This window comes from Dipteris shenzhenensis, chromosome 12 (genome assembly GCF_047967505.1).
Source record: "Dipteris shenzhenensis isolate YYH24624 ecotype China chromosome 12, Dip_SZ_1.0, whole genome shotgun sequence".
Taxonomy (NCBI): Eukaryota; Viridiplantae; Streptophyta; class Polypodiopsida; order Gleicheniales; family Dipteridaceae; genus Dipteris; species Dipteris shenzhenensis.
Window position 1 is genome coordinate 46,218,808 of NC_141607.1, and position 22,969 is coordinate 46,241,776.

Here is a 22,969-nt window from a genome sequence, read left to right on the forward strand (position 1 = left end):
GAGACAGCTCGTAGGAAAGCAGATTGGAGGCAAGCTTGGCAAGGCAGAAGACTGGCGTTCATGCAAGTAGAGGCGCGAGAAGATGGCGGGATGGCGTTGCATGTTTTTTGGGCAGGTAGGAAGCGTCAATGTTTAGGTGAGGGGAGTGCAACCGGACGTTTTGGGAGGATAGCCTGGCTATGGGGATTGCACCTCCAGATCGGGCCCTCTGATAAGCACCTTCCCAGATACGTCCTCATCGCCACTGGGGACATCATAGAGCGGTCGCATCACTAGTGCATCACCGACGGTGCATCACCGCACCTAGGGAGGCGGTGCATGCGGACTCTCTCGAAGGGGTCCTCAACAATTTGAACTTCGAATTCAAGAGGGAAATGAGTGCTTATTTTCTTGTTTTGTTTTGTTTTGAGAGCCGGCTTATTTTCTCTCCTCTTCGTCTTCTTCTTTCTCTTTTCCTTTCTTCCTCAGATCTTCTGCATCATCTTCGAGCTCCGAGCTCCCCCAGATCTTGTACACAGAGCTCGCTCAGCCCTTCAGCTCCAGATCTTAGCGACGCACAGTCTCTTTGCAAGCTCAGGCTCATCCCGCCTCCAGATCCCACGCCATAGATCAAGCCATAGATCACGAGCAGCGACGCCCGTCTTGGCTAGCCCTCAACAGGAAGCCGCAGCGCAGATGCGCACAACGAGAGCGTGTTCCAACACATAGCAGGTGCCCTTCCATGGCTGCATTGCATCGATTCGCCTTTCACTGCGCGTGCATGCGTTGTTCGCACACATGATTCGAGTTCTCTTAGGCTTTGCATTCAGTATTTGCAGGAGATGATTTTGGTCCAATTCAGCTCGTAGCATCCCAGGCTTTGGCTCGCCTAGCAGGAATCATCTTCGCACGTCCGCAATGGCTCCCCATCGCTCTCGTTTATCTAAGGGGGAGTCTCCCAACAGGGAGCCCTTTTCTGTGGCGCCCTCTCGCTCCAAGAGCTCCTTCCCCTGTGTCAACACTCCGGTCCGAAGGTCTCGGCACAATAGTGAGAATATGCCCCCCGAGAGCGCTCCCAACGCAAGAGCTTATAGCCCTTTCTCCGGTGCAAATGCGTCGCCTTCATTAAACAAGTCCGCTTCCAAGTCCAAGACCCACGGCAGTCTTTCTCTCCCTCCTCGGCCTCCGTCCTCCCGAACGCCTTCAGCAGTACATCGAACAGCAGGAAGTGGTCAGGAAGCACCAGTTGTTGCAAAGAGGAAGCTGATTTTGGAAGCCCCAATCTTCACAGATATGTCGCACAGCAGCCCCCCGAATGAGCAGGACACCGGTGTAAAGGTAAGACTTCTGAAGAACCATAGGATGTGTTTCGCATGTAGTTGTAATTAATCACTTTTAGTCAGAGAAATGCATATCTTACGTCTCAAGAGAAGAAGATAAGGAAAGTCCTAAACGCATGCTAAAAGCATCGTGCGGGAGGACAGAAAGTACTTGAACCCAATCATGAGAAAGGAATTACATATGAGAACTTTCAAGAAGCTGAACTAGGTCCGAGGGTCAATTGAGTTGGCATTTGGTCTTGAGAAAAAGGCAATGGAGCCAATGTAAGGCCATCTCGCACAATCCCACACTTCTGAGACTTTTTTCAACGTGTGCGATTGTCTCTCTCTCTCTCTCTCTCTGAAAAGTCAGTCTGTCTGTCTGTCTGTCTGTCTCTCTTTCTCTCTCTCTGTTTGTCTCTGAGAGAGAGAGAGAGATCCTTCGGCAACTATACATGATTTCCAACCAAGAGTACGATCATATCTTCTTGTCCTCATCACTTCTATTGCACAATATGTTTGCTGATTTTACACTAAACAGACATAATTTGCAATAGTTGGATGATAGATCTGAGTTAAAAGAACTGAGATACGTTTGATGTTGGCTTAGCCTCATAGGGAAAAGGTTGTCTTGCAGTGAATTGCCATAAATATCCCCTTGACAAAGGATTGGGCATTGTGTGATTTTGAGTCAGCGGGATACGTGTATGACATGATACTAGCTACGTGTAAGCCCAAAGACGATGCTTTTACTCTCAATTTTGTTGCCATCAAGGAGATTAATGGTGCTGCTCCTGAATCAGTGTGGGCTGTTGATGATGGGTCTTTTAGAAAATTATATGGTACTGTTGCAAGAATCGAACTGTCTTTTTGGAGAGCTTTGTGGATGGCAAATTCCATTTTGCAGGGTCCCATTGAAGCTGGAAAATTGGATGAGAAAAAGCAAAAGTTTCCAATCCTTATGATGAAACTCATGGTCCATAAGTTGCCTCTGTAATGGGTCGACAACGTAGCAAGAACACAAAGACAACCAGTTACTTAAGTTCCACAAACTAATTAGTTGTATCGTGATATGCCCAAAAATAAATAAATGCGCTAGATTGTCTATGTGGTTATGATTTTCTTCAATGATGAGGGAGAGGAGCTCCATTGGAGCAGGGGTTGATGATCACATCAAAAGTCTACCTTACAAGGAGTTTTGTTGGCTTATGATTGCCTCACAAGTTACCCTTCTTAGCTCTTTTAAAAGACAAGTCAATCTTGTGTTTGATTCCTGTCACCTTTAGAAGATGCTGATATTTTGTGCCAAAAAATATGGAATTCTACAAACTTTTGTGATAGATGAGTCTAAATAATCTTTTTTTTTTAAATTCCAAAAAAAGGTAAATTCTATTAATGCTTTGAAAACAACCATACAAATAGCTTTCAAAAGGAGATGTTGATGCAAATACAAAAGAGAAAACAAGTTGCCAGTTGAGAGAACCACCTGTTTTCGGAAGGCTCATTGCCTATAGAGATTTGAAAACAGGAGCTAGCAACCAAGGTGGTGGTCTATACATCCAGTGAATACCCTTTGTAGAAAGGGTGTAGAAGATTCTTGCCAGCCATGCTTGGAAAAATTGCTCTTGCCTTTCGGTTGTCGCTCTCAAGCTTCGAGCACCATGCCCTCAAATGGCGTGCAACATGAAGATGATATCTTGCCAGATGGCTACTAAAGTAGCCGTCGGAGAAATTGATTGGCCTCCCATCACTCGACTGCATCAAGCGCAGTGTAACAAAAAAACACGTTTCTAGCAGGCAAAACACTTAGAACGAAATGTTTCGTTGAAACGGGCGAAATGCCAGTGCATTGAGCGAAATACCCTAGTACAAGTAGTCAATTGTGTCTTGAATCTTTTGAGAGTGCTCAATGTGTATATGTGTATTTAAGAGCTCTTTTTAGAGAGAGAGAGAGAGAGAATCTGAAGATTATTATTTATGTTTTATATATAATTCATATGAAATACGTTTTTGAAACTCGTTTCTAGACGAAACGCTTGGCAAAATCTAGAAATGTTTCTTGTGACATTGAGATTTGAGTGACCCAAGACCCCCATGAGCCATCAGCCAAAAAAAGTAGAAAACCTGGGTGCAAGCTCGTCCAAAGACGGCTATGCGGAGATCTTGTTCTAACCAATGGTGTTCCCTCAAGTTGTAAACAACGTCCGATGCGAGTAGTGTAAGAAAAGAAGGGGACCTCCTCCACTCGGTCTGAATGCCCTATGCAGCCCGGGCCAAAACCACTCTCTTAGATGTCATTGAATGTCACATAAGGGTCTGCTCTCCCAAATCCAAAGGCGCTACACTGCACCCTCCAAGGTCAAGGAGACTATGGAGGGGTCAATGTACCATGTCCTACCCACTCGGCCCACTATCTTGACTTGCTACGGCTCCAAGTCCACACCTCTGCCTCATCCTCCAACTTTGACTTTGCATGTAGCGAGCCTCTCGGTCCCACACTATAAAAACGAGATTGGTAGGATCCAAGGGACTCACGAAAGAAGCGTTCCCGGAGTGGTACCCCCGTGTGCGAGAACTAACCTGACCAGCAGTGGGGGGTCCAAGGACTCTGTAATCCCTCCCACCATGAGTTTGCGATTGCTGCCTCAATCTCCAACATCCTAGTGTTTGCTCCTCAAAGGTGTGTGAGAGCTTGTCTGCGAGCCTCTAGATGTTGGGGAAGACGCTTCCATGCCCCAAAGGATCTAGCTGGTACATTGTCTCACTGTGCCCATCCAATTTGAGTTCGTTGCCCAAGCATGGGTCGCTTCGAATCTCTGATCTTCGGGTGCCAAATCAACGACTCTCTCTGAAACTCCTCCCTGCAAGACGGTGTAGCCCTTATGAGTCCTTTGCCAATCTCTGCCATACTCGATAGAGACTCCTCATCAATGGGAACACTTCCTTGTTAAAGGAGTCTTAGAGAAGATCAACATGCAGGACTGTTGCCATTGCTTGCCGGTGTGTGGAATATTCCCAAGAAGCCCCTGCCAGAGTGGGGTGAGGCCTCTCACTACCAACTTGCCTAAAAGGGCTCTGTTGTGCATTTTTGGATCAATAATGCCCAGTCCACCTTGCGCGAGGGGCAAAATCACTGTTTGCTAGGCCACCTTGGCTTTAGTGTTGTGTGTGCCATCCATTCCCGACCAGAGGAAGTTTCGCACTAAGCGCGCCATAGTTGCCCCATGCAGCCCTAGTGAAAACACCAACACGAGGCAATGTATCAGGTGTGGCTAGGAGTACTTGGTTCACTAGTGCTCGGCCCGCTAGCGAGAGTTTGGTAGAGCTCCAGTAGAAGAGCTTTAGCCTAACACTCTCTAGGATTGGGCTGAATTGTTGCTTTGCCGAAATTTTGATGCTTACTTGGCAGCCTAGGTATCTCACGATCTCCCCTCTTGGGATCCCTTGAAAGCCAAAATCAGCTTCCCAATCTCGAACCTCTTGGATCCCCTCTGTGCCTATGAAGAAACCGACATATTTGGTCCAATTTATGCGAGCTTCGAAAGCCTCACAATTAATGGATAGGGCTCCTCTAACCCTCTCTAGATTGGCTGCGAAGCCGTCCACGTAGAGCGCTGTCATCTGCGAACTTAGAGTCTAGGAGCTCCTCATCTTGCTTGATCGGAAGCCACATCCCTGTAAGGCCAAGTGCTTGAGAATGCATAAAATATCCTAAGGCCTTTGCCACAAAGAGAAAGAGATAAGGGTCCAACGAGCAGCCTTGCCTCATTGAGCGGGAAAGAGGAAAGGCCTTGCCTATGTGGCCCCTAATAATCATTTGGCTGGAGTTGCTTGCATAAAGAGCTGATACCCCCTTGATCCATCTCTTTGAGAAGTTGAGTCTTTGCATAGTCATCTCCAAAAAGGACCACTCTACCCTGTCATATGCCTTCTCGAAATCGAGAAGAACGGTGAGCAATTGCGCCTCCTTGGCCCAGTCCATTGTCGCTCTTGGACAAAACTGGTTTGCGTCTCATGAATAATATCTGGAAGGTGGGGTCTAAGATGTAGACTCAGGACCTTAGCCAATATTTTGTAAGCTGTGTCTAGAAGGGTGATCGGCCTCCATTGCCGAATATCTAACTAGTTCCCCCCTTTAGAATCAGGCATATCCAACCTTTGCTCAGGGAATGTTGGAGGGATCTGAAGTCTAAGATCTCCTTGCAGACTAATTTGAGTGGAGTGGATATATACTCCCAAAAGCATCGAAAAAAGGTCGGGTTAGGTCATCCTCTCCTAGGCACTTCTGGGTTGGAAGGCCACAACTCCTCATCAGTGAAAAGTGCCTCCAGTCGTCTGTTAAAGCCTTGCAAAACAACTGAGGGGACCTGGTCCCAAACCGCCTCTCTAGCCGAAAGAGTGGTGGGCGAAGCCTCCTCCAGCTGAAGAATTGGCGATAGAAGGCCGTAGTTATCTCGGGGATCTCTTGAGGGTCTGTGCATATGCCTGTGGTCTTGTGGCTTGGAAGAATTGTTTGGTCTTCCTGTCACCCTACTGGACCCTCCTGGCCTAGGAAGAGTAATATGAGAACTCTGCTTTGCAGACCTCCAAATCCTACAGCTCCAAACGTGCACACAACAGGCGGCCCCTAAGCCACTGGGACCCTGAATCTTGCCCTATGGGTCTCTCAATAGATGCAAGGTTTTTGCAAAGGGCTCTCTCTCGCTTCGACAGAGCCGCTCTCCGTCTAAGGGTTTGACCCTAGAGCTCCTAACTGCTCTGTTGAATCCTCTCAGCCGCCCATGTCGCCCACCCCTCATCGGGTTTGCTCTTGGGTTGTCTCTAGAGCTCTGCTATCAATTGCTAGAGAGAGACGTTTGCCTCCTAGAAGAGATCATTTGGTATATGGACCTCCTTTTGGGGGAGTTTGCTAGATAGGGTTGCTCCAAGTGAAGAACCGTTGGAGAGTGGTCTGACATCGTAGTACTTGCTAGAATGTTGGTGGAGTTGCCGCGGAGTAGAGCCTAGTAATCGATGTAAAATTTGTCCAGGTGCTCTAGCAGTCCATCATGTGGCCGTTGGCCAAAAGAGCAACGCAGGTTGCTCGGAATCTTGGTAAACTTAAGCTCTTGCCATGGATCCTTGCCACTTATCGCAAAAATGAACTGCTCCCATGTACTCCTCTCCCTAGCTAGCATCTTTGCAAAAGAGGCTCCTCCTTGCTTATCCTCCCCATGAACTCTATATTATTGAAGTCCCCTACAACAATTCATGAGTCCACCTCTCAGAGGCAATCCGTGATCTATCGCCTGAAAGTCAAGCGATGCTGTTTGCAAGCGGGTGCGTACATACCCAAGATATTGATCTAGGCCTCTCTTGCCTGAAGGCCCCATTCACATTGCACGACTTGGAATGAGCTTGCCTTGTGCAAATGAATCTAGGCTTATCGCTTGGGATACTGAAGTGCATAGCCCTCCACTCCTACCAATTGTTAGGGACCAAACCTTTGGGCTCCTCCTAAGGGAGAAGGCGGTGTTGGCGTGTGACGTATATTGCAGAGAACATGTGCTCCTGGATCAAGAGAATGTCAATTGGTCTTTCTACCAAAGCTTGATGTAGTTCATGATAGAGAAGCAGGTGTTGTGGCTGGTTGCGTGCATGGTCATGAAGTCCTTGCACATTCCAACTCACCACCGTTAAGCTCATAGAGAAGGGGCAGCAGTGAACAATGCTCGCTTCTGATGGGATCTTGCTCTAAGAAATCAGACTTTAGTGACTCCGCTAGGGGTTTGGAGGGAGAGTAATCTGTGTTTGTGTGCTGATGGACCAGAGTTGCCAATGGCTCGATCCCTACCCTCTTTGCCTAATATTGCATGAAAGAAACATCTATGCCGGAAAGGTTGGCGCAACGCTGAAGCGTCCAATAGTGAGGTTGTGAGAGAATCGTCTCTAGTGGCAAGTAGATCATTGCTACACCCAAACCTACCCTTGGTTTCACTGGTTGAGGTGAGGGAGGCCAATGAAGCTACTCTACCTCCTCCTCCTTGGAAGGTTGCCCTCTTCTCTCCTTTCTTGAGCTCTCTTCTCCACGCCATGATCTATCACCTCTCTTCTCCTTCCTTCTGCTACATCTTTCTGTGACCTGCGGACGATGTGACGCTTCTATTCGGATCTAGAAGCAGAATAATGGCTTTGTGTCTTTAGCAAAGTTGTAGAGGACCTTAAGTACCACAAATTTCGTTTTTACATAACTTTTACTACGAAAAGTTACAGCCCTTGCAAGAAGTGACGAAATTTGTTTCTGCGCGCGAATTTTTTTTTGGGAGCTCAATGATTTGATAGCCCAAGCATGATGCAGCCAGCTCAACATGGAGCTGTCCATCCTCTTCATCGTTTACCTCTGCTCCAACCTGGCATTTGCTCCTTTTGTCTAACATTCTCTTGGAGATGCTGCTTGCAAGTTGGTGCTCGTATTTTGCTTGTAATTCTCTTGGGGCTGCTGTCCTTCTACTTCTGTTTGCCATGAAGAAGTTCTAGACTTGCTCCAGCTCATGAAGAACTTATCAAGGTGATCTTTCCATAGTTACACTTGCTGTCCACGCTGCCTCTATCTTCTCAGCCCGTCACTTGATGTGAGCTCTTGACATTACATTACGGTAACTCCTTCACGTGACTACTCTAAACTTTGGTGAAGACTTTTCGAGCTAGATGTGAGTTCTCCGATACTACTCCGACACACTCTACTACAGTGATCTCTCTGATTAGTGCATTACATCGAGCTTGATGTAGACCACTCTACATCAACAAGTGACTTCTTCAACATTGCTTATTCGATCGGTGCATGAGGTACTTCGCATTGATTGACTTCTCGATTGGTCGTGGTACCTAAGGCTTTTACTTCGACATTGGTGACTCTCCTTCCGGCATTTTGAGAGTCATCATGTAAGTGCTCCATGTAGCTACTCCATGGACTTCACCGACATATTTTGGGGCATTCCTACCTAGCGCTTCATCGACATCGTCATCGACTCGCAGGGATGTGCTCACATGTGCAGTGGCTACTTGGAGGACATCTCTTATCATAAGAGATTACTACATACTTGATGTTATTTTAGGGTCCTTTGCACTAGGTAGTCCCTCTAAAATGATATGTATTGAGTGGTTGATTTTCATTGAGTCTAAAGGTCCTTTGCCTTGGATAGTTCTCCTAAAAAGATGTATTGGTTTTCCTATTTTGGTGTGTGGCTTCCTAACATGTCCTGTTATGAAGCCAAGGGGGATGTACTGTGGGAGCCATGTATTGGCTTTGATAGGTTTAGAGGGGGATGTATTGTGGGAGCCATATATTGGATTTGATAGGTCTCGTTATCAGGCTTCGCCGAGTTTCAGGATGTTGGTGTATTCCGGTCATATAGCCATGCTATAACGTGAGCCTTTGAGCATGTTGAGTCTCAAGCCATGAGAGTGCTTGGATCAACCTCTGAACACGCTCAGACTTTAGCCTTTGAGTTACATAGGGTGCATAGTTTAATGACTGTCATTGTCATGTTTTGTTCTTGGTTCCATTCCAATAGTCCCTCACCTTAGACCGTCATTGTCATGTTATGTTCTTGGTTCCATTCCAGTAGTCTCTCACCTTGCCTTCACGGGGGGTTTGTTGGAATATGAAGCCAAAGTGAGTCTAAAATGAGTGTTTTAGGTGGTCTAGGAGTGGTTTTATAGTCTAGTGAGTCGTAGACATGCCATGTGTCATATTGGGAGATATCCCATAGACATTGTGACTTTCTAGAGTCTAGTGGCACACTATATAGTGTTGTACTTGTCTATTGTCTAATATATCAGTCAACATCAAGCTATTTGGTATCATGTGAGTACTTGTCCATTGCTTTCATTTTCATTTCATTTCATTTCCATTATGCTTGTTATCTTTTCTTTCCATTCCTAGTGTTAGCATGCTTCTCTCCCTACTACTATGATCTTTCAAAGGCCCCAGGTGAGGTTGTGGCTATCTGAGGGGACGGAGAGGGGGCTAGAGGGGGAGCGAGGTGGGTGGTGAGGGTAATCATTGAAGAGGAGTGAGCGGCGGAGACGAGGGTGGGGGAGGCGCGAAAGGGGATTGGCGGGTCCAAGGGGGACGAGGAAGGTGGTTGTGCAGAGTCTGCCCGTTGTCCTAGTAGAAGGGCATTGTCGGTGATGGTGCTGCATCCTCTGAGGCTCCTCCTCTGAACTTTGAGGAGGGCGAGTCAATGGGGCCGTGGGCATTGGTGCTTGCTTCTGTTGCGGTGGAGGATCCTGTGGGGGTTGAGACGTCTCTCCTCGGGAGGGGTCTGAAGAATTTCTTGAGGTTGAAGGCTCACTCTCCACATCACGTGGTATCTATGGGCCTCCAATTTGGTCTCCTTGTGATTGTGTAGCTGCCTCTACTTGCCTCTTACAGTTGGCGCACTGTGATTGGTTCTTTTTGGCCCATTTACTGCGCTTCTTTTTCCTCACCTTGGTCTACCTTCCCTTCGAAGGCTCAATCTAGGGGGTTTGTTGTCGCTGAAACTGCTCCTTTGTTTGTCTAGGTGGCCTTCGAGTCCCTTCCCCTCTCGTGTCACTATGTTATCCTTGTGTCTCTTGAGGGGAGGGATGCGTCTTGTACGGGCCTCGTGTGCAATCTCTAACTAGGTGTCTCTTCTATGTGCACCTCAAACAATGACATGGTAAGCTTGAAACCTCTAGGCGTTAGCGAAGAGTATCTTCCTCCAAGGTCTCTAAGAGAACCACTTTTGGGAGGGTATGTGGGCTCTTTACCACCAGTCAGAGTCCAGGAATTCCATTGTTTGTCACCACTGCTGCCTTCGACTCTGAGGGGTACTCTAAAACTGTGCCAAAAGCTCGTCCGATGGAAGGGAGGATGGACTTGTATTCCCTTGGAAGCCTCGGTAAGCGAGCGTCATTGGGAAGCGGGGAACTTAGTGAGTCAATGAGTCCATGTCATCCACCGTGAATCCATGATACCAAGGGATGAGGTATACCAAATGAGGACCAAGGAGGATAGGGCTTCTCTCCACGAGAGTCAAAGTGGTATCTGGGTAGCCTAGCTGGAGGAGGAAAACACGATGTCCTTAGATAGTGACCTCTTGAATGTGGTCACCGTCTCGTGCCAAGTTGGCCTTGATCCAATCCCTAATTTGCCTCCTCGAGGGAGTGAGGCCGAGTATCCTGCCTACGATTGTCTTGTCTTGTAAGAGATTCACTGCTTGCTTGTCAAAGTCGTGCTTACACAGAAGCATGATTTCCAGTCAAATAACTTAATAAACTTAGAATTTTAAAACTTTTATAAATTCCACATAAGAATACAACTTTAAATGCATTCACACCACACAACAACATGAAAATAAAGGAGATGGAGACAAGTACACCGGCTGAGAATGAGGCCGCTCCCCCCAACTGGGTAAACCTAGCTGTATTTTTTATATTCAATGATGCTTAGTCTCACTACTATGGTAGTACAGATCATTGGACAAAACCCCCTTTGGGAAATCCAGAGTTCAAGACTGCTACAATGATCTTCCTTTTCAAACTAGGACTCAGATGTACATATGACTGAGAATCATCTAGGAAAGTAACCATTGGAAACCCTTGGCCTGATACCAGCTGGAGAAAGCTGCATAAAGGGGTCTTTGGTCCCACTTATCCTTGACACACAGGAAACTCAGATTCCACCTGTTAGGGTTAGTATAGAAACCTTAGACTTTGGAACACATAGCTCAAAAATGTAAGATTGAGAAGGATAGGATAAGCTGCTGCTGCCCGCCATTGCCTTCGCCCAGCCCTTGTCCCCTAGCGCCTGGCCGCTCAGGTCCCCCCCTTGGCAGCCCCGCTCCCTAGCAGACCGGTCGTGCAGACCCCGCAGGCAGCCCCGTTCCCTACCTGCCTGGCCGCGCAGGCTCCCTGGCAGCCCCGTTCCCAATCAGTTTGGCCGCGCAGGCCCCCTGGCAGCCTCTCGCTCTCTAGCTGCCAGGCCGCGCAGGCCCCTTGGCAGCGCACAGGCCACAGGTCGCGCAGGCCCCCTGGCAGGCCGCGCAGGCCCCCTGGCAGCCTCTCGCTCTCTAGCTGCACAGGCCGCGCAGGCCCCTTGGCAGCGCACAGGCCTTGGCTGCGTAGACGTCTTGGCCCTGCGCTCTGCTGCCTCGGTCGCGCTCCTCTTCAGCCTGCTTCTTCAGCCTGCTGTCCCTCTTCAGCCTGCTGTCCTGGCCGTGCCAGGCCACCTTTCAGGCCCTCTGCCTTGCTGATTGCCTGCTCTCCCTTGCTTCAGGTTAGGCAGTTTCAGGGCCCTCTCTGGGACTGTTCGACTCGTGTTCCGGGGAGCTGAGATCCTGGGCTGTTTCCACGCATTGGCGGAGCTGTCTGCTTCACCACTGAGCGACCTGTTTGCATCTCACGCAGGCTGAAGATCGAAGCATTCTTTTTACAGGTTTCTTTGGGGTTTTACTTGTGGTTGGTTGCGAGTTCTTGGTGGGTATTTTCAGCAGAGGTAGCTCCTCCCTTCAGGACAGCGTAAGCTGAGACAATGGAGGACACTAATGCCATTCCCGTCGCCGAACCTGAGGAGATTGAAGTCACAGTTTCTTTTCCTCCCGACATTGTGCAGATGATTGAGGTAGCAGAGGAGGGTTTTCGTTCGACACACATCATTGGCTTTCTACTCGGTAGAGGCCAACGGTTACGTGATTGGGTGTACACCAGCATGACTTCTTTGGATGTCTCTGTTACGGTTTTCTGATTGCTTGGCAGAGGGTACTTTTCTTTTGGCCTTCAGTCTGTAGAGCAGGCTCAAAGAGTACTTATGAGCTCACCGATTCAATTTCAGAGCAGAGTCATCCATTTGTGGCCTTGGCGGAAGCACTTCAGTTCTACTTCTCCTGGACCGGGTCAGGTCTCCTTTTGGATCCTTTTCCCTGGACTTCCTGATGAGGTCAGCTCTTGTCGAAGAGCTGTGGAGCATATGGCTAGTGTGGCAGGTACAGTCATCTCTTCAGGTGCTAGACTTTCCTATGCTCAGTCACTTACTGGCACAGGTGTTACGAGGGTCAGACTCATTTCAGATTTCCCCCCTCCTCGACCTTTGCCTACTTTGATTTCGTACTCCACTGGAGATGGGGTCCAGATGCAGCAGAGGGTTTTGTACGAGGGTCTTCCTGATCAGTGTCTTTTCTGTCGGAAGAGAGGTCACTTTATTAGGGATTGCCCCAGTCGTCGGCATCGATCAGAGACTCCTGATACATCTCATCCTCCGAGTGACCCAAAACTTACAGCTCAGCCTCCAGGGGTCTCTGAGCTTGCTCTGACTCATTCAACAGAGCGAGAGGAGATTCCTTTGGGGGAGCCTCCAGTGAACTCAGCGGATTTGGAGGTGCCTCCCCAGCGGAATAGATTTTAAGGAGAGCTCGGAGGAGACGGAGATAGAGGGAGAGTCAACAGTACGAGCAGCCTCCAGGGGTCTCTGAGCCTACTTCGACTCATTCAGCAGAGCGAGAGGAGACCTTTTTGGGGGATCCTCTACTGAACTCAGAGGACTTGGAGATGCCTCCAGCACGGAGAGCTCGGAGGAGACGGAGACAGAGGGAGAGTCAGCAGTACGAGCAGCCCCAGGTACGAGCTCACAATTGGCAGAGAGTTTAGACACATGTGCAGGAGACCCCGGAAAGGGGAGATACAGAGGACCATCTGCAGGAGGTCTTGACACTGTGCAGGAGATGGTAGCTCAGGGAGTTGAGACACACGTGCAGGAGACTTCGGAAAGGGGAGATACGGAGGACCATCCGCAGACAGGTCTTGACACTGTGTAGGAGATGGTAGCTCAAGGAGTTGAGACACACGTGCAGGAGACCTCGGAAAGGGGAGATGCAGAGGACCATCTGCAGGCAGGGCCTCACACTATGCAGGAGACAGTAGCTCAGGATTTGATGTCTACCCCGGAAGCTGGAGGTTGCTCAGGTTGCGGACACGGTGATGGATGCCTCTTCACAGCAGTCCAGTGAGAGAGAGGTATTTCATGACACAATTCAGAGCCAGAGCCTGTCCCAAGATTTCATGCGCCTGTATGAGGTTCCCTCGAGACCTCTCTCTCTTTCCTGTCGCACAGTACCTTCTTTTGTTGCTATGCAGAGCGTCCTCTCAGACACCCCTCCCAATACAACCTCGTCCTCGCAGCTTTTCACTCCTGGCTTATCCAGATCTTTTGCGAGTGCGGTCACAGATTTCGCTCAGTACCCAGACAGGCGTACCCAGACAGGCGTGAGGGTTGGGAGATCCTAGCAGATGAGATTGAGCGAGATTCTCAGTCACCCTTGTGTACATGCACCTCGTCGTAGATTCTTCCTCTCCCTCTCACCTATTCCAGGTGTAGAGTTAGGACGGCTCAGCCTTTTTTAGCTCTTCTGACTCCTAGACTTGACCCCAGGATGGTTGACAGAGATCTGTCCGTTGAGTTTTGGTCCTTTTTGGCTCGAGGGGTCTCCACAGACTCCCTCACTAGATTGGAACTTCTCTCGGTATTTTGTCGATGGTCAGAGGAGGTAGAGGAATACTTGGGATCTGTTACTCTATTCAGAGAGGGGCACATTCTTCGTTTCTCTGTAGGCATCTTTCGTTCTCAGGGGAGCGAAAGCTGGTCAGCTGAGTTACTCGACAACGAGATTAATAGACAGCTTTTGAGCATGACTCAGTTCTCATCGGTTCGCTGTATTGTCGGCTCGCAGATTTATTCTTGCCCTAGGACTCTTCGACCTGGCTTCGGTGGCAGGGCCTTTCTATTTCTGTTCTTTGAGGTCCAGGGAGACTTCGATTTGCCTAGGAGTGCCGGTTGGTTTGACTTTCAGATCCTTAGTTCGCGACAGAGTATTATTCCATTGGATGGAGCCATTTTACATGAGTTGGGGCAGATTTGGAGCTTGATCAGAGATCGACTTTGGATAGTGCCGTCAGAGAGAGTCATTTGTGCCGCTGCCACTGGCATCCCATCACTTCCATCCGATGTCTAGGCTGTCCATCATTTCTTGGAATGTGAGAGGACTGAACGGTCGCAGATTTATTTCAGATGCAGATGGTCGTAGATCCGGAGTTCCTAGATTGTAGTTGCTTAGGGACTCCCTTCGATTTATTTCCTCAGGGTCCCCTCCAGACATTGTACTTATCCAAGAGCATAAGCTCTTCCAGGATAGGATTGACAGATGCAGATCCTTACTTAGAGGACAGAGCCGGACTTATTGGAGCCCAGCGGATGGTACGAGGGGTGGAGTCTGCATTTCAGTTTCAGCCAGGTGGGCCCCAGAGATCACCCAAGAGGGTACACTAGTGGAGAGCAGGGCTTGCTATGTTATTCTTCAGATTGAGAGCACAGCAGTTGGTGTTCTCAATGTGTACGCTCCCACGGATCCAGCCCGCAGACGTGCATTTTGGAGACAGCACAGAGAGTCCCTTCCTCAGGCAGACACCTAGATTGTCGGAGGAGATTTCAACATGGTTGAATTCTTTGAAGACAAGTCGGGCCAGACTGAGAGTGGATTTTTTGATAGGGAGAGAGTGGAGTGGGATAGTTTTGTTTTGCATGCTGGACTTCATGATGCAGCTCGATTGGACGACTTTCGTCACTTGGCTGATAGTCTTCAGTTCTCTTGGTCTGGGGTTTGCCATGGCTCCCTCTCTTTGGCTAGGCTTGACAGGTTTTATATTGGCCATTGGGAGGACAGATTGGGATCCGCCCGGGTTATGTTTTATCTGACCATGCTCCAGTCCTATTACAGATTCTCCCTCTCCCTACCTCTCGATTGGAGAGCACATGATTTTTGAGAGTTCTGGACTTTGTTTTTCAAGACACAGAGTTCGTGGAATAGTTGAGAGAGGCTTGGTTGACAGAGGACACTCCTGAGGATCAGGGTTGGTTGATGTGGGTAGAAGGGGCTTTGGCTAGAGTCAGCATGGCCTGCCAGTTGAGGGCAAAAGAGGAGAAGGAAAAGCTTAGAATCAGAGATCGGAACGCTAGAGCGGAGGTATCCAGACTTCAGAGATTGATTCAGAGCTTTCCTCATTCTCTTTTCATCAGAGGGTAGCTTTCAGAGGCTCAGGAGAGACTAGAGGAAATTCAGGGCAGGAGGGCCCAGTTCAGGTTTTACTCCTAGCAGACCTTTTGGATCCAGAAGGGGGATAGATGCTCTAGAGAGTTCTTCAGGACAGTGGGTCAGAGATACTCTTCGGACAGCATTCACAGACTTGTGGATGAGGCCGGGTATCTTCAAACGGATCCTCATCGTCTCGTTGAGATCACTTTTGATTTCTATTCCACTCTTTACACCGCCGATCCAGTCACCAAGGAGATGATCAGAGCCAGAGAGGAGATTTGGAGTCATGTCCCCTAGATGGTCTCAGACAGGATGAGTCATGTTTTGGATAGCCCGCTATCACTCATGGAGATCACAGATGCGTTACATGAGCTGCCGAGAGACAGATGCCCGGGGGAGGATGGTCTGTCGCCTCTTCTTTTTAGAGCTCTTTGGGATACGATTGGGCCTCATCTACTTTTTGCCTTTTCAGAGGCTCTTGATACAGGATCTTTGGGCGAGGCTTTATGCACAGGTATGATTGGTCTCATCTCGAAAGGGGGAGACAAGACAGTCCTACAAAATTGGAGACCCATTACACTTTTAGGGACAGCTTATAAGATCCTAGCAAAGACCTTGGCCCTTCGTTTAAAGCCTATGCTGCCAGATATCATCAGAGCTACTCAGACAGGATTTGTCCAAGATAGGAGTATCTTGGACAATATCTTCACTTTTTGGGAGGCCACTCACTGGGCGAAGGAGAGTCAGCAGGAGATTGCAGTTCTCCTTCTCGATTTTGAGAAGCCCTATGACAGGGTGGATTGGGGTTTCTTGGAGGGCACTATGAGGAGACTAGGCTTCAGTGATAGATGGATTTTATGGGTCTCCTCACTTTACTCTCACTCTTCTAGCAGGATGGTGGTCTGTGGAGACAGAGGACCAGCTTTTCAGCTATCCAGATCGGTACGACAGGGATGCCCGCTTGCACCTTTCCTTTTTCTTTTCGTAGCGGAGGCTATGGGATACTTTATGCAGGCTACCAGTCATGGCACTTTGGGCCTTCATCTACCTATCCGACAGGAGCAGGAGCTTCTGGACATTGAGTTTGCTGATGATACGGCACTGACAGTCAGAGGAGATGCATATAGTCTTGCTATTGCTGCGGATGCAATTGACAAGTTCTGCCTAGCCTCAAGGAGACTTGTCAATTGGAACAAATCAAAAGGCATCTGGATTGGAGCTCAGTAGGATACACCAGCATGGGAAGGAGATAGAGGCTTTGTATGGATACCCAGAGGCACCTCCACGAGATATCTAGGCTTCCAGGTTGGCATTGAGGTGTCCCCAATGCAACAATTTGCCCCAGTTCTTGAGAGTATCCGGAGAAAGCTAGCCTACTGGAGTACAACTAGACTCTCTTTGGCCGGAAGAGCGTTGGTACTCAACCAGGCTCTACTAGCGACTATGTGGTACATTGCGTCATGTTGGTGCTTTCATGCTAACTCGATCCGTCAGGTGAGGAGATTGCTCCGGAACTTCCTGTGGAGTGGTGGTGATGGTTCTGAGGACACTAGGGCCAGGGTTTCATGACTAGGGCCAAGGTTTCATGGGATACTTTACCCGCCTCGCAGGGAGGACTTGGAGTTCTTGATCCTGAGATGCAGAGCAGAGCCCTTTTAGTCAAACTTCTTGTTAGAGGTTTGACTCCAGGAGATCAACCGTGAAAGTAGTTCCTACTGCATGGGATTCACCAGTGCACCCCCAGAGCAGTAGGCCAGTGGGTAGGTAGAGTCAGTTGGATCTTCCTGACGGACCAGCATTCTCAGCCTTCCTCACCACTAGTGAAGAGGCTTATTCAGATATGGGATCATTTTCGACAACACCTCATCAGAGCAGTTCCCTCCTCCAGAGAGGAAATTGCCTGACAGCCACTATATCATAACCCCTTGGTTCGGTATTAGGGATCTTCCCCTGGTACAGAACTTAGGACTCCTTTGGCCAGATGGCATGCTCAAGGGGTTGTGACAGTCGGAGATTGGTTTAGGGGAGGTGTGGAGATGTCAGAGGAGGTGATCAGAGATAGACACGGGCCACTTGGACAAATTGCTGCCACCAGATTACTGATCATGAGAGCTATTCCTCAGAGGTGGAGGGATATGCTTACAAATCGAGACTATGTTCATCCCATCTCTACTTGGTCAGGTTGTTTTAGTGAGTCTGGGCTATGCATTGGAGTTTAGGACTGACACCATTTACTTATTTTGAGACGGATTCCTCTCATAGATTGTATCCCAGTCAGCCCCTGGATCGACAGAAGCTCCTTTGGCAGAGAGTCAGGGTCATTGGCTGCCTGGGTAAGGAATGGGCCACAGATTCGTCCAGGTTGACCATTGCAGAGGATCCTAGATGGAGACTTTGGATTTTTCAGGGTCGACCTCTTGCGGAGCTCAACTGAGACCTAGGTAAGTGGGCGTAGCCTGCTCCGGTGGCAGGCGCTCGTTCTCTTTCTTTTTTCCAGTACTCGACGAGGGCAAGTTACAGGCTTCAGCAGAGAGACTTTCATCACCTACCATCTGCCTCACAGCATTGGCACGCATAGGGACTTACTGCAGAGCTCTTGCAGAGCTACTGGACTCACTTTTGGGGCATCAGTAGAGCCAGGAAAGTCTCCTACTTTCTTTGGCTCACTATTCATAGGGGTATACCTGTGGGTACTTGGCTTCAGCAGATGGGTAGACCCTCCTTGTGTATGCGTTGTCAGCTTGCAGAGGAATCTAGTAAGCATTGTTTATGGAGCTGCCCCAGCTCTAGAGTGGTATGGACATGTATCTTCAGGTTGTTCTCATATGTTACATTCGAGTCCTTTCTGATGACATGGGGTGTTGCCCTTTGGGGGAGAGCATGTGGAGCCTTTGCCCTCTATGAGTCAGAGCTAGGAGACCACAGTTTCTTCATGCAATGTCGCCAGAGACGGGGTCCCACTGATGTTAGCATCATGGAGCCGCAGGACTTACTTTTGGTACCAGTACCAGCTCAGGATTCCAGGCCTACTTCACCTGCAGGTTCAGCTTGGGAGGTGATTTCTAGCATTACCCTATGGCGGATATGGTGTTCGCGATGTTCTTTTGTCCTTGGGGGTCATTTATGCACGAAGGCTGACATTCTAGCTTCCATTTGGGCGGAGATTATCTTCACTCTCAAGAGTCAGTGGGAGCGGTGTACAGGCACCTCTTTGGCAGCTCGTGGGAGACTTTTATCCTTCATGAGGACATGGGACTGCTCATTATTTTTTCATTTGACCCCTTTTGGGATGTCGTGGCATTTTAGACCACCACCATGGCTTTTTTGCCACATTGTTGAGGCTAGGGATAGAGTACTTTCTCTCCCACTTGTTGTATGATTCGTTTTGAATGGAATATATCACTTTTATTTCAAAAAAAAAACACAGCTCACAACAAAGGCAGTTAGCGTTTTCAACCTAAACTAGGTTAGAACCTTTGGAAATTAAAGGGAACATATTCAATAAAAATAAAATCAGGTTTAGAAAGCCCTATGAGTGAAAAACGAAATCTGAAAAGCACTTTCTGGTAGGCTGAAAGACAAAAAACGGAACTGAATGCGAGAAAAACAACGCGTATTGATTGATAAAAGTGAAATATGTAGAATACTTGCCCCGTGACTTGTCTTGGGCACTAGAAAGGATTAAAGGTAGGCTGATGCAGAAATCCCAGCAATCATCAAGTTGGACAGCAGGAGGATGGCTAGGAAGAGGGCGAATTTGCAAAGAGAGCAACAGGGAGAGGGTGCAACTTTGCACAAAGAGCAATTGTGACTGCTTAGAACTGAGCCCAAACTTTATATATACCTTGGGTAAAAGCAGAAAGCTAGTATGTGATATGCAACGGTAATCTGATCGTGTAATTCACAGCAATACCTTCTTTAAACCTTTAGCGAGGAATTAGTGTTGTTCACCATAGAGAGAGAAAAGAGATGAGGGTAGAGTCGACAACCGATTGGGTCCCCGTACCCATTGAGGGACCCCTCCCCCAATCAGGGGAGAATTTGCTTTATACTTGGAGAACTGAGAAATACAAAGAACACTCTTTGAGAGAGCACGAAAAACGCGGTTCTGAAGAGCTCACTGTGCACACGTATAGCAAACCCAAAGACTTGAGAGGAAACACCGACCAATTTGATGCGGTCCACATTGATGATGTAGGACGCTTTTGCAAGGCAAGGGAGAGGCTTGTGCTGTCCACCGGAATGCAGGGTTACTGCATGAGTGAGAGAGTGAAAGCTAGGAATGATAGATCCTATAAGAGAGCTGAGAGAGGACTGAAATATAGAGCTGAGAGTGAGCTGTGTAAAGCTGTAAAAGATAACTGAAAAGAGCTGCTGAAACAGACCCCAAACCTTACTCTGTTTGTTGTTCCGACTGCCTGTTTGATGCGCTGCGTGAACACCTTCCTAGAGGGCTGAACTGATGCCAAAGGTTGAGGCTGGTTAGAGGGCCACTGGGGGTGAGTGTCAGGCTGTTCAGAGGGGGCTGAGGAGGAGCTGTATGAGGCTGAAGTGCTGGGAGAACTGAATGAGGATTGCGGGCTTGGGGCCCCCCATTTATAGGGCTTTTGGGGCTGGTTGGCTGGTCCCTTGGCCCCATAAAGGCAGCCCTAGGCCCCATAAATGGGCAGCCCAGGGAGGGGTGCAGGGTAGCCTATAAAGGCAGCCTTTCCCTTGCCATTCTCTTCTCTTGTTCCAGCCCTGAGGGGGCCCAAAAGGGCTCCTATCCTAGGTTTGACCTAAACTTAAAACGGAAACACTACCCTACGGTTCTCCAGTGGGTACTAGTAAACAAGGATTGATCTTTTGACTTGACCTAAGGCTGAGAGATTGACTTATGTAGCTTGTGCTTTACTGTCCCTGGACAAGGGCTCACGAAGGGGTCACATCATATGACAAAAACTTCTATTAGGGAACTATTACACACTTGTCGATGTAGCCAGTGTGTCGCTTTGCACCCAAGTGTAGGGGTGCATGTGACATAGTAAAAGCTGAGAAAGCACTAAAAGCATGCTAAAAGGGTGTGAAAAGCTGAAAAACGATATCTAATATTTTATTTTCTAATTATAGTATTTGATTTATCATTCTATGTCAGAATGTTTTTAGCAGTTATTTGAATACTTTAAATAGGTCACTTAAAAATTTTGCCCCGTGACCCCTCTACCAATGCACACAAATAATTAATTTGGGCCCTAGGACTTTGTTAACCCAAGAACTTAAACGGCTTGTATCTAGCTCTGAACAACTTAGAATTCTACCAAATTGGAACCATCTTTTAGCCAAAAAGCCCTAGAAACTAGATACTCATGGACTGGGTTTTGAGATCACTTCCAACTCACAAGACTATGTGATCTCATTGACTAAGCATCATAGCCTAACACACCAAGGCTCACCCTCAAGGCCATTGAAGGTGTTAGGAGGAGAACAATTAGTTATGCAGAACCCTGTGGATTTGCGAAGTGTCATCACTCTTGTACTGTATGTTGGTAATTCAATACCAAGTGGAGGGTGATCCAGTAAGATAGTCATTCGACTTGTAACTTCATTGGTGTGAAGTCCATCCCATGCACTAGCTTTTGACATCCTGTTACTGGATGTGACTATGATGGATACTGAAGATCCATGGCCATGTTGAAGATGGCAAAGAGAGACCGTGTTGAAGATGGTAACAAAAGACCATATTGAAGATGTAAACATAGGCCATGTTGGAGATGGCAAACCAAGACCGTATTGAAGACGGTAGATCACACTGAAGGCGATAGAGCCACGTCGAAGGTAGTCGACTGGTCACGTTGAAGGGGACAGATCTCACTGGAGGCGATAGGAGCTCCGATGTCTAGAAAGGGTCACATTGAATGTGACAAGTGCTCTACTGGAGATAGCAATGCATGGTGATCGGTCACGAAAAGAGAGTACTCTGAATTGCCGATGAAGATATGCACTTGGTAGCAAAAGATGCCCAGTCGAGATGTGAAGTCTTGTCACAAGAACTCACATAGAAGGATAGGCACGCGTGGTCAGTAAAAATTAGATCTCAAGAAAGTAAAAACAATGATAAAAAGATATGGCAGTGAGAAAGAACCATTGTTACACAGCTGACCTGTTGCTTATCTGTTGGTGACATAATAACTTTGACAGTCGGGGAGTCTAGGGTGCTGCCATAGAGCCCCTCTGGCCAGACCAAAGGTTGCCACCAAGGTCCCAATCACTAGCAAACAATAAGCAATAAACTGCACCACTTGCAAAAGGCGGGGAAACCAGCCCAGCCTTGAAGTAAAACAAGCGTGGAGCTTTGCCACAAGCAAGCTCTCGAACTCGAAGAGAATAGTGAACTGCACAAAGGGTGCTGCCACGAGGAAGAACAAGCCACAAAGAAACTTTGAAGATTTCCACAAGCTCGGGAATAGCTACGACTCTTCTTCTTCTTGAGGGGGACTGGTCAAGCTATTGAAGGAAGGCTTGAAACTGGACGTACAATGCCAGCCCCTAGAACATGAGCTGTCTACACGAGCAGCCTAGTGCCTCCTTTGGTCAATGAAGATGTGGTTTGGAGTCAAAGTGTACCAAAGAGAGGATGGGATGACCCACAGCGGGCTGTGGGTGTGCTGCCTGCTCGAGAGCAGCTTCACGTCGAGCTGAATGGCGAGGGCAATGCATGTTGAACAGGGCTGGAAATAACTTGCAATGCATCAGCCTTGCTGCAAACGACAGCAGCTGAGCTGCTTGTGGCGGTGGCAGGTGACCATACAATGGCCACAGCCCATACGGTGGGCTGTGGCGAAGGAAAACGACAGGAGGGGGTTGCGGGATAGATGCACCCCCTCTAGGAGGTCTTACATCCACTCAGTCCTCGCGTAGGCAGGGCAGAACACACGGGAGTGGGGGTTGCGTTGCAAGTAGAGGCAGATCGTACCTTCATGCACTCGGATATAACTTCTTGCATTGTTTGAGTAATCTTTATAGTTCCATACATTGTTTCCTAATGACCCTAGCAGAGTAGTCCTAACTCCCCCTAATGTAAGTCAAAATTTTTCTTTTATTACAAATGTTTGGTATATACTTCCACCTTTTCTGATAGGTTTGAGACATTGGTTGCAGGTGATTGTAAGAATGCGTCCCCTAAATAAGAGAGAGGAATCTGATGAAGCCATACAGATAATTGAAATGCTGTCTGATGATTCTTTGTGTATCAATGATCAACGTTTCACCTTTGATCATGTAGCAGGAACAGACACTTCCCAGGTAAGTAAATTGCAATGAATCTAGTTCCATTCCAATGAAGCTTTGCACAATTGAATGCATAGCAGGTCAATGCTTCTTACGTAAGTAGGAGTCACTCTTTATCTTCTATAAGAAATTCTGTACTGTGACAGCAAACAATGTTTGAGATGGTTGGCTTACCACTAGTGGAGAATTGTCTCCAAGGATTCAACAGCTCCATCTTTGCATATGGACAGGTAAAACACTTCTCATTCTTGTCCTGAAATTGGTGCTTTAGTCACCCAGTCCTTAAACCAGATTTCCTCTTATTTCGATGCTGATGTC

At 48.1% G+C, this 22,969-nt stretch overlaps 1 protein-coding gene across 5 annotated transcripts in view; it reads left to right on the forward strand.

Annotated features, from left to right (window-relative positions):
* Positions 1–424: 424 nt before the first annotated feature.
* LOC147896298 (uncharacterized) overlaps positions 425–22,969 on the forward strand; it is a 31,532-nt gene continuing 8,987 nt past the window's right edge. For 3 of the 5 annotated variants that reach the window (XM_087382395.1, XM_087382398.1, XM_087382399.1), the window contains exons 1-4: positions 425–711; positions 819–1,317; positions 22,523–22,666; positions 22,798–22,881. In XM_087382395.1, coding sequence (XP_087238521.1) covers positions 898–1,317; positions 22,523–22,666; positions 22,798–22,881 — 648 coding nt within the window. In that variant the 5' untranslated portion in view covers positions 425–711; positions 819–897. Of the gene's footprint in view, positions 712–796; positions 1,318–22,522; positions 22,667–22,797; positions 22,882–22,969 lie in introns of all 5 variants that reach the window. The other 2 variants (XM_087382397.1, XM_087382396.1) reach the window with 2 other exon arrangements.